The sequence below is a fragment of the Euwallacea similis genome, chromosome 17 (genome assembly GCF_039881205.1).
Source record: "Euwallacea similis isolate ESF13 chromosome 17, ESF131.1, whole genome shotgun sequence".
Classification (NCBI taxonomy): Eukaryota; Metazoa; Arthropoda; class Insecta; order Coleoptera; family Curculionidae; genus Euwallacea; species Euwallacea similis.
In genome coordinates this window covers 2,478,157-2,489,286 of record NC_089625.1, presented here as the reverse complement: position 1 = coordinate 2,489,286, position 11,130 = coordinate 2,478,157, and the positions used below count along the sequence as shown (strand labels likewise).

Genomic DNA, 11,130 nt, shown 5'->3' with positions numbered 1-11,130 from the left:
GATATTCTTCTACATAATAAATGATACTTAACCTGGACTCGCACACTTTTTTTATCATACAACATGCTGACATTACAACAACTGTTCAGATCCTACGAACTGTTATAAATTCACATGGTTAAGCCTCCGTTCCCTGTTACAAGACTGCAAAAAGCATATCTAAACTCGGGAATTTTCACTCTTGAAATTGCGCCGAGTACCGCGAACAGGCGCTATGTTTCTATCATACAGAAACGTGGTCATTCATTTTGGTTTAGAAATTCTCAATTTAGATAAATATTTGTTGGATACTCCTGTCCAAGATCACGAGAATTATTTGTCTAACAAACTGTGAACTGCTCTGTGGAGACTCCAGATTGTGGTGTTACGGCTTTGCTAGAACAGCAAGCTAGAAGCACCTCTAGCCCAGAAGACTTCGAATTTCTAAAGAGGAGGTGAAAAAGATCGTCCTTCCGCACCAAACGGCTGGCAGTTAATTACTCATCTCAAATGTTGTACGTAACATAAAGTGATGTAATAAACATACATTTCTGTTAGTTTTATGTTAAACACCAAATTATTATCATTTACTCAAATGAGAGAAAATCGACACAAGTTAATCAATCTCTTGGAACCAAGTTCCTGAAATTCGGAGAACAAAAAGCTCGCTGGGAACGACGCCTACATAGTTGAATTAATACACTTCAACCATGTGCAATTCCCCGTGAAAGGTTCAGTCCCTACATTCAAGAATATGACCCCCATTGTGCATTTCTATCCAACTAAATGTTGTATGATTCTCATTGATTCCGTTATCTAACCTAAAGGAAAAAAGAATTCCAAAATGACGAAGACAATTGCATTTTCCCTTGACGTGCTCAGTACTCGAATTTTCCTTCTTGGGATTGTGTTTTGTCAAGATTTTCGTAACACAAGGAACATCTTTCTGGAATCGTAACTCGGAAGAGTTGCAGTTTCCATTTATCTAATGTCCATAGTGTAACGAAAACTCCTCAACAATTTTTCAAGCTTATTTCCGGCTGCAACTATTCGACCCGAGTAATTTGTGTAAACTATCAAAAACAAAAAAAATAAACTATTTTAAATACACTAAAATAATAATATTAGAGGTGGTTTTGGCAAATGACATTTATGTTACATAGTAAAAAAACGTTTTCCTTCTTATCTTAGTCCGATGACGGTGAGATCGATATACTTGATTGCTTCTACCCCAACAGCAACAAACGATAATTATTATAAGAAAGATCACAGGCGGCTCATCTAGGAGCCATCTACACCGTGGCTACGTGACGCTGATTATCGACCGCGCAGTCTCCTTATTAGAGTTCGACTCGGACGCGTCGTTGCGCACGCACTGTCCCGTCAATTGATTGACACTGAGCGGATTGTTTATATCATGGGGATTCGTCCCTACGGGGTTCCTGGGGTGGTGCAGCAAAGGGAGCGGGGGTTTCACGTCGAAACTGTCGTGGGGCGTCAACGGGCTTTGCAACATGTACGGACTCGCTACGCTCACCGACGGACTAGCAACGCTGGTCGAGGGGCTGGGGAGGACCATGCCCCCAGGGCTGGTGAGGCTGCTGAGGGCGCTCAGTCCTCCCGGACTCGACATCGACTGGTTGATGCTCTCATTGTCATCGTCCGGCGGAGTGTTGGCGTCCCCCATACTGCCGCAGCTGCCTAAATTGTCGTCGGATTGGTTACCGTCGTTGCTCTCGCCCGATTCCATGTATCGTATACATTTCTTCTTGCGTCTGAAACACCACAGATATGTATCATACTTCAAAGGGACGAGGATGAGATGAAATACCATGCTGATGGTTAAATATGGAGGGTGGAACGTAAGATTTCATAGACAATTTGTATCTTCGGACGGTAAAAATTTAGTGAATCTAACAAGAAGAGTTATTATTTTGTTTTTCATCAGTGCCTTGGAAAAACCGGCTACGACCCTCTGGAATATTTCATAATGTTTGTGTACTTATTCATATCAGATACACCGTACACCAGAGATGCACGAGGCATGAGAAATGCATCATAAGATAGGCAGTAAATACTTCTTTGAGACATAATGGCGCAAATCAATTGAATTTTAATATTTATATGTAGCACGAAGTAGCGCGAGCCAAAGCAACGTACAGGACCCGTTCAAATTGATTTGCGTAATTATCTCTCCAAGAAGTATTTACTGCGTATCTGATGTTGCATATCTTTTCTCTCATGCACCTCCGCTGAGCTGCGACCGGCCTTAATGATGTCTGTCTTTGAAGTTTTTTATATTGTTATAACAAGCTCATAGTACCTTTATTTTTTATCGCGCTAATATATGGTTGTTCTGCACAAGAGTAACTAACCGGGGAGAACTTATGAGGTAGAACATTATTATACAATTTTTGCTATAGAAAAAGATAGATTATTTGTGTAAGTTTGGAGGTGATTGAGGCATTGGCTGGGCCTTTGGATATAGTCGAAACAGACGTGGCTTACTGTGTAACTAATAATACCTTGTTCTCGTTAGTCCACTAAGCTATTCAGTTACTTGATGCGTTGCCATATTTCCTAATATTTTTCTTAAAATTGAATTATTATTTAGGAATAACTCTAGTTCATTTTAACGAAATAAACGTAGGTAAATATAAGTAGCTCAGAATATATTTATAAAGCCCTGTACAGGACGTCTCAAACCAAGGGGCGACTATGAGGATCTCGGAGATTGTTAAGGATACGAGGAAGTTTAAATTATGGCAAAGTCGCGTATTTTTATGCTGAATAAAATGTCGTTTAAAAATCCGACTGCTTCCCAAGTCATGCAAAAAAAAACCGAAGCTCTGATATTTCGATTTTACTTCCTTTTGACCTTATTGTTATAAATATTGGAAAGCGAATAAGATACTATTAGGGCTTCTATTTCTGACGGAGAAGATGGCACAATCAGACATCATTTCCGACGTTTCGTCGTTTGGCGACCATACTCAGTCCTCTGATTTTAATATGATCTTGAATATTTTGTTGCAGTTTTCAAATTTGAAAAATGTTAATTCAAAAATAACGAAAGGTTATCAATTTTATTTATATTAATAATAATATTAATTTAATTAAAAATTAAAAAAATATTTTTATTAATAATAATTGAAATAATGAAAGAAAATTATAAAATTGCACTCAGCTTATGAAATCTTAATATCATCGCAAGTTGAATAAATCGAATAGATAGGGAAGCGCTGTTATTTTTCTCATTAAGTTCAGTCATTATTCATTAATATTATTTAGAATTTCACGGTATAAACAATTTTGAAGATATGATATATGATACAGAAAGTAATCCAGGGGATTCAAGTTAGGACTTCTAGCAGGCCACCTTACAGGTCCCTGATTCCCTGATTGATTGATTTGAAAACAATCTATTCAAATAATTTGTTACTTCTCGTCTATTGTGTGAAGGAGTACCGACATGTTGCCACCATAACTATGGCAGATAATCAACGGTTCCTCTTCATATTGACTCAGAATATGATGTAATATTAGTTCTAAGAATTTCTATAATATTAGAAGAATAATAAATTTGTAACATATCACACTTTTCTAAATTTGAAAACTTTTTTTTGAAAATACCATTTTTCATTGATTGCAATGAAGTTTTAAAATGAAAAAAGTAGTGAAAATAGATAAATAATTCTCTTGACCAAATCAACCATTATAATTTAGCGTGTTTTATTTCACAACCAATTAAACCCTAATTATCTGTTATTTGCTTTCCAATACATATTTATGGGAATAACGTCAGAAGGAAGAAAAATCGAAATATCAGAGCTTCGGTTTTTTTTGTATATCTTTGGAACCAGTCAGAATTTTTCGGATTTTTAAACGGTCTTTTATTCAGCATAAAAATACATAACTTTGCTATAATTTAAACGTCCTTACATCTCTAACGGTTTCCAGGATTCCCATAGTGGCCCCTTGTTTGAGACATTCCGTACAGGCATACCAACTGGAACCGCAATCGTTGTCAAATATACATCAAATAAATTTTGACAACGCCAAACTGTTGATCAAAATCGATTTCAAACAATCCAAATTTACAATTTAAAGATTTTTTAACCCAGTCGGAAGTCATTGGCGTGCGTGTAATTTGCTTTATTTTAAAAGCAGGAAAAACCATTTTGTACATTTAAGTTACTCGCGTGCTTCATCATATTTAAGAAGCATTTAATGTTCAAAAGCTTTGCTTCAACTCCCTCTTTGTCATTAGCGTTAATGCTTGTCATAGCATTTTTGAGAATAAAATTTCCTTCATAATTTAAAATTATGCATTAATACATCACATCATTATTCAAAACAACTGAAATAGTTTCAAGGCATTGATTGTGGTACGTATCCTCTCCTCCTCAGTGTAAAAAAGAAGATACAAACTGCAATGACACATTAGGAACCACCCTGTACAAATAGAGATGATCGACATGCTGTTGGCTGTAAGAACTGCGTGTTCTGGTAAGTGTCTTGGATACGGCACATTCATGCTGTTTAAATCATTTTAATGGTATATCAAAAGAGAGATATCAAACTACTGTATTTGCACTTTACCGCAAACACTTATAAAATAAAATAAAAACGGGTTAACATAAAGAAAAATAAAAAACTTCTAAACATCGAACACCAACACTGCTGTTAACTGACCAACGTTATGCTATAGATTGACGTATGTGGGTTCTTGAGACGGCTGCGTACTGGCTGCTGCCCCGAGATGCAGGAGATTCCCCTGGATGGCGGCCGTGGCGCCCCCGCTGCTGTTTTCCGGACTAAACAATCGTTAAAATGTACAAGGGGGCTCTCTCTCTCTCAATCTCGCATTGGCAAATTCTCACATAAACATTAATACACTCAGAAAAAAAGATGCAAAAATATCGCAAAATTTGAAGCGACACTAAAGAGTACGAATTAAAGTTCCAAATACTGACACATATCGTAATCAAAAACTAATATAAACAATAAATAACAAATACTTAGATTACGTAGATAAAGTGCATAAACATCAGAAAATGTGTCTACGGGATATTAGAGTTCTTTCAGCCCCTTGCACTGAGTTTTAACAATTGTTAATGAGACTACTAGACAGCAGTGTATGGTGCACAATATCTAAGTTTTTTAGATCTTGGTTTATTGTCTGTGTGGGAAGACACATTTTCTGATTTGAAATTGCTCATAGATGATCCTCCCTATAGTGCCTTCCGCCTACTAAACGATGTTGCGAACAATAATTGGAGATTGAGGACAAAGTCTTTCCACATAGATAAAAAACACAAAGTGTGGGCCAACGTCTAATAGTAATTTGTATGGGTTTATATATAGTGAAATGAGCATAAGCATTAATAATATAACATGATTTTTCTAAATGATTAAATGGATTTAATGCATAAGAATAGTTTAAGACCTTATGTGCGCCATACCGTCACTGTTGGCGCAATCTAAGATAAAAACTAGATTTTTTAAAATATTTTTTCATCTACTGATACCTTGTGTTTTGTTGAATTTTGAAAATATTTATTATAATTACATATATTATTTTGTCACTCCAAAAAAGTGACCTAATTCAAGGTAATTTTTGGTAAAATTTCCTTCTTCAAGTAGGAAATTCTACAAGGTGTTATTACTAATATTCACCAAATTCAAACTTGTCAATAAAGTTGAATGTGCAAAAGTAGATCTTGTATTTTATTTATATTATGATTAATTGTTAAGAAACATAAATATAAATGTGAGCACTCCTTGTTTATGTTACGACCATTAAGTAATATTATCTGAAAATTATAGAGGGTTTCGTTGTAAATTTATTCTAAGATAAGCGTGAGAAAACGATAGAGGGTTGTTTATGAATTCCTTTAACATAGGCGAGAGAAAAATGATGATGGGTCAGGTAACCGTGGGAAAAAGGCTGGAATGTCGCTTATCAATTCTCTTTAAAAAAAGGGGATGTGCTCGGGGGTGGCTATGACGAGTGTATCGAGATTCATTCTGGCCTTGGTTCTTGAAAAATAAGGTAGTGCTTCAAAAACTTGTGTTGTTTCATTTTTATGACAAAATTTTACATAAATAACATAGTTTAATATGATTAAAGTCATTAAAAAATCCGGAAATTTGTCTTTTCGCCTATTTATACAAACTAGTCTCAAGGTCAATTCAGGTGTATTATATGAGAAATATATGTTTTCATCTGTAAAGTTAATAAAAGAATGAACTAAAAAATATTGCAAATTTAAAGAAAATAATTAAATGAAGAAAGATCCTTTGGAAATCCTTTAGAGATTTTAGGTCAATCTCTAAAATAAATTACCAAACGTTTCTGCTAAGCTTTGTTCAGAATTGAAGAAATGAACCTTTGTAGTAGATTAAATACTTTATAAATAATATCTCTGAATAATAATTATCCAAATACGTTCCTAAGCTCTATTCGAATTAATAATAAAAATTTCCAATATTTCTACCGCTGAAGTGGCTGAAATCACTCATAAAATTTGATCCTAAACCGTCCAAATTACCGAGAATCTCGGAGACCGTAATTGATACGAAGACAGTTAAATTGAAAAAAAAGTTGCGATATATTTTTTATATATTTTTATATATTTTTTAAACTCCTCTTCGGCAGTTTTCTGCTTTTGGAATTTTTCTGGAATATAAATAGACAATAATGGTTCTGAAACCAATTCCGTCGCTATTGCTCTTTACGACTTTATCGTCGAGAAACAAAAATTAATTTCCATATAAAAATCACCGTGCATATAAAATGCCCATTTCACAGATGTAAACCCATACAAAGTTAATTTCGTGAATTTGATTTAAAACAATAAATTATAAATTATACAAACATGCGTTTCTATTATTTGTTTTAAATAAAAAAGAAATTTCTTCCATACTAAAATACTAAATTCTTCAAATGTGATGCAAAAACAAACAATCGCTACTAAACTTACTAAGAAAAATCAATGAAATATATTAAAAAAAATACCAACCTGCAAGGTTTACACCACTGGCTTTGCTGGTCCAGTCCATATCTCGCTCTGCACTTTTTCATACTATTTCCTATTTCAGAAAAAAAAACGTTATTAAATCATCTAAAAAATATAAAAAATGAAAACATGCAAAAAATGAAGATAAATGTGTCTTTCGCTGTGTGTAAATAAAGCATATTTCTTGAAAGGAAGTGAATGTTTTTTTGTTAGTGCTTGGAGTTAAATCATAGATGGTTTTGGGAAAACCTAATTTTTCAAAAACCCATCTACCTGTCACCAGAATATCAAAGAACACTGAAACTTATGGAGAATTTCAGCATTCAAAAAGTGCTCACCGAGTGCAACAAAATGGATGACTTTTTAATCACTGTTTTAGTTTTATTACGGCCTTTTGCAATGTGTTAGACTGGCGCAGATTGCTACACTGAGTGCGCACTTTCTGGATACCCGAATTCGCTATAAGCGTCTTGAATATTCTTCAAACTATCTCTAAGTCTAAAAAAAAATCGCTAGGGAAGAACAAAATACATTAATAAAAATACTATGAACATGCGTAACAGAGCCAAATTGGTCGTCTAACTGACTAAACTATGGATGGCGCAACTACGTTATCACTGCAAGTGGAAAATCGCGTACCCCACGCCCTTCGAATGTATGAGAAAAAAAACACAAGAGGCTCTGCCCTACAACATTAAGGGGGGGGTCGTCAGGACATGCAAGATTCCGACAAACGTGCATACGTCGACGTCAACATTAAAAAATCAAACGACGTATATGCATGAGACCGTTGCAGAATAGGTCCTGGCCGGCCAACCGATTTACCCCAAACATGCAAATATATAATAGATAAAATAATAGAATAAAACAACCTACGAATACCCCCGCTGCTCTCGTGTTGTATTGGGAACTACAAAAATGAACGAGACACCTGGCAAACAAAATGCAAACGGAAGAAAGCGAGTAAATGCGATATTAAATTTGGTATTTTAAGTAATTCTTAACCCTTAAATGAAACTAGTTCACTTACAATGCCAATAGTAATAAATAACATAAAACAATAAAATGTTACGTCAAAACTGAAGTTAAATGGCACTAGGCTCATTGTGACATCAGCACCACCCAAACAATATTGGTGGAAGGTGACGTCACAATAACTCTTCTGCGTCTTTCATCACTTAAGTTGAATTTAGAGAAATTTATGAGGAACAATAAAAATGATGTCGTGAAGGTTAGGAAATGACTTATAACTTCAACTATTCATACACGAATATTGTCGTTCAAAACCAATAATAATTAATGTACGATTGACGACACTATTAGTTTACTCGCTTTCTTGGGATTGTTTACGTTTCGCAGCGCCCTCATCGGTAACTTAATTTCCCAACGAAATAATGAGAGTAAGTGGAAGTAGCGGGGGTACGGGTAAGTCGTAGTCGGGTGGCTCTACCTCCATCTTGAGGATCTTGCTTACGCTTCCTCTTCTTGCCGCGAGTGGCGTTGGCGCGGGACGACCAATCGGGATAAAGCTGCATGTGCAGCTGCCTTTCGCGTCGCGCCAGCTCATAGTACTTCGCTTGCTCCTCGCGGCCGAGCGCGTGCCACTAAACAGAACAGAGTGAACTTGACGTGCGTCGTATCGTCGGCGGGCACCAAGAAGCCGCAAGCGCAAGATCGCCACCACTTTGGCCACGCCGACCCATTCTGCCACGCCCCGTCACACACGTACATATGCACGTCGTCGGTCGGTCCAACAAATTTTGGGGGTGGGAGATTTTGTTAGTCCCTAGCGGATCCGTGTGCGCTGAGATGTGACCAGTTCAGCGCACATAGATCGAAATGGGGTTAATTGTTACTATTAAAGTATCTGTCTGGTATGAATGAATGATTGAGGGGGTGCGCGCGGACAGTTCTTTTTTGAGATAAGTACCTCCCGAATCGATCGGTGCTCTCTCTTTCTTTCGCTTCTTCTTCTTGGTGCCGTAACCGTAATTGTCCCGTGCGCTCCAGCCGGGGTACAGCTGCATGTGCAGTTGGCGTTCGAGCCGCGCCTTCTCGTAATACTTGGCCTGCTCCTCGCGGCTTAACGAGTGCCACTACCAACCGCAATCGTACTTTATTTTATTTACTACTTACACGCTTCACGCATTCACACCACAGATAATGATGGCTAGAAAATTACTTTTGATAACACAAAAACGGTCCATATCTCTGAAAACTAATTGAATTTTAATACTGTTCTGGCATACATCTTGTAGGATCCTTGTAAGTCAGTCGAACAAGGAAATAGAAACTTTTGCGAACCTCGTTTAAAAAATCGCCACAAAAAAATGTTTATGATTTCGTGTTGGGAACTGAATTTAAAAAAAATTCCAAGGCAGTAAAAATGTCGATACTTGACTGTTTTTACAGCATCCTCAAGACACTAATCGCCATTGGTATCGAGTTAACATAACTTTGGCTTAGCTAAGCCACGCTTAAAATGACAGATATATGTTGGTGCAATTGGCCATAATAGTTATTTACATAACAAGAGAAGAAAGTAATTCTAAATCCGCGAACATGAAATGTCCAAAGGGACTTTCTTTCCATTGCGATACGTAGGACGAAGCTATTAGTAGGTTTCCTATCAATGCCAGCCAGAGTAGCTCATTGCGTTGTGCCCATCATTAATTTGCATTTCCTAATACACGTTAAAAGTTCGTAAAACGCGTATGTTAATATTTGTTTTTGTGACTATTATCTCTGTTATGTCTACTTTCCTAGGGGGTCATAGGAAAGGAACATAACGAGCAAGCATTAATAATTAACGGGCAATATAAGTAGAACAAAACGATAGAGCTGGCAATAAAGGAAACTTACAATTCACCAATTTTGGAACTAAGAATTACTACATAAATTGACTTGTTTGGACGCGAGTGGAATTTTTTTTTAATGCGTGAAAATATTAAAAACGACGCGTGGTTCATAAATAAAAGTTTGTATTTTTTGTTACTCCCTGTATCAATGACTTCATTTTTTCCTGTATCTCAAATTAACTTTGTTTTAAAACTTTTTTATCTAATGTAAAATTTTCGTCAGGCATGCAGTTCTCTACAAAAAAAATATTTATGATGCCTTGCAATCCGTTATTGTTGCGAAAACAATTTTAAAAAAGTTTTGTTTTGCTTTTGCTATACAGCAATAAAGTAAATATTCCGTACATCTGACATGCCGATGGTGTTATTATGGTTGTTGTTGATCGGAGTTGAATTTATTGTAAATTGAATAATTTTTGGTCTTTTAAAATGGAACACTATTCTAGCGTTGAGGGAGGTGGCATGCTTCTAATATATGGATTCTGTGAGGAAAATGAACGTATAAGCGTCAGAATCTATCTTAACAAATATCCAAATCGCTGAATTCCGAACCATCAAATTTTCGCGAGTATGGAAAAACAACTTAGGGAAACGGGTAGTTTTAGTTCAAATAATGTTAATCGAAGACGCCAACGATAAAAAACGCCAAAAATGCCATCCCAGTCGATCGGTAGAATATCTATGGAAGTGAAAGGTACTAAAGAAACCCATTCCTAATCGAGTTCCCAATAATTCCCAATATAAAAATAAATGATAAGAAAGCCTTCAGGAGGTCTATCGAGAGATGGCATTATGTTTAAATATTTATTGCAAATATTGAAATAGTTGCCTACATAAATCAGAAACGTGCTATCAATAAAAATTACAAATTCTGGACAATTTGGTGAAGGAAAAGTTTTCTGTAAAAAATAGCATATAATGCTTATGGCTATTGCTTATTATATCATAACTATTATGCAACTCTCAAGAACTTATCAAATGATAAAAGAAGCTGTTAGGAAAAGGTGTCTTATAAAAATAAAAAAATATATAATAAATCTGGTGTTTTATTTACCCTGTTTGCAAAAAAATCCTATTAAACAAACAGAAAAAACATATTTAATCATATATATTAATAATAGGATTTATCTTTAATTTACAACAAGGGAGGAGGTATACTTTTTTTGCCACTTTTCAAACTTGGAACGTCAATATCGTGCGAATGGGTGGGGCAATTGCCTTGAAACATATCTCAAATCTATTGTTTCGATGCGCTCCATAATCCTACGCAA

General features: G+C 35.8%; 1 protein-coding gene across 8 annotated transcripts in view; it reads right to left on the bottom strand.

Moving 5' to 3' along the window:
* Nucleotides 1–788: 788 nt before the first annotated feature.
* The window catches only part of pan (pangolin), a 99,882-nt gene continuing 89,540 nt past the window's right edge, over nucleotides 789–11,130 (bottom strand). For 3 of the 8 annotated variants that reach the window (XM_066398277.1, XM_066398280.1, XM_066398281.1), the window contains exons 8-10: nucleotides 8,932–9,097; nucleotides 7,005–7,074; nucleotides 791–1,754 (exon numbers count right to left, since the gene is read on the bottom strand). In XM_066398277.1, the coding sequence (XP_066254374.1) occupies nucleotides 1,283–1,754; nucleotides 7,005–7,074; nucleotides 8,932–9,097 (708 nt within the window). In that variant the 3' untranslated portion in view covers nucleotides 791–1,282. Of the gene's footprint in view, nucleotides 1,755–4,674; nucleotides 4,797–7,004; nucleotides 7,075–8,451; nucleotides 8,606–8,931; nucleotides 9,098–11,130 lie in introns of all 8 variants that reach the window. The other 5 variants (XM_066398284.1, XM_066398285.1, XM_066398283.1 and 2 more) reach the window with 5 other exon arrangements.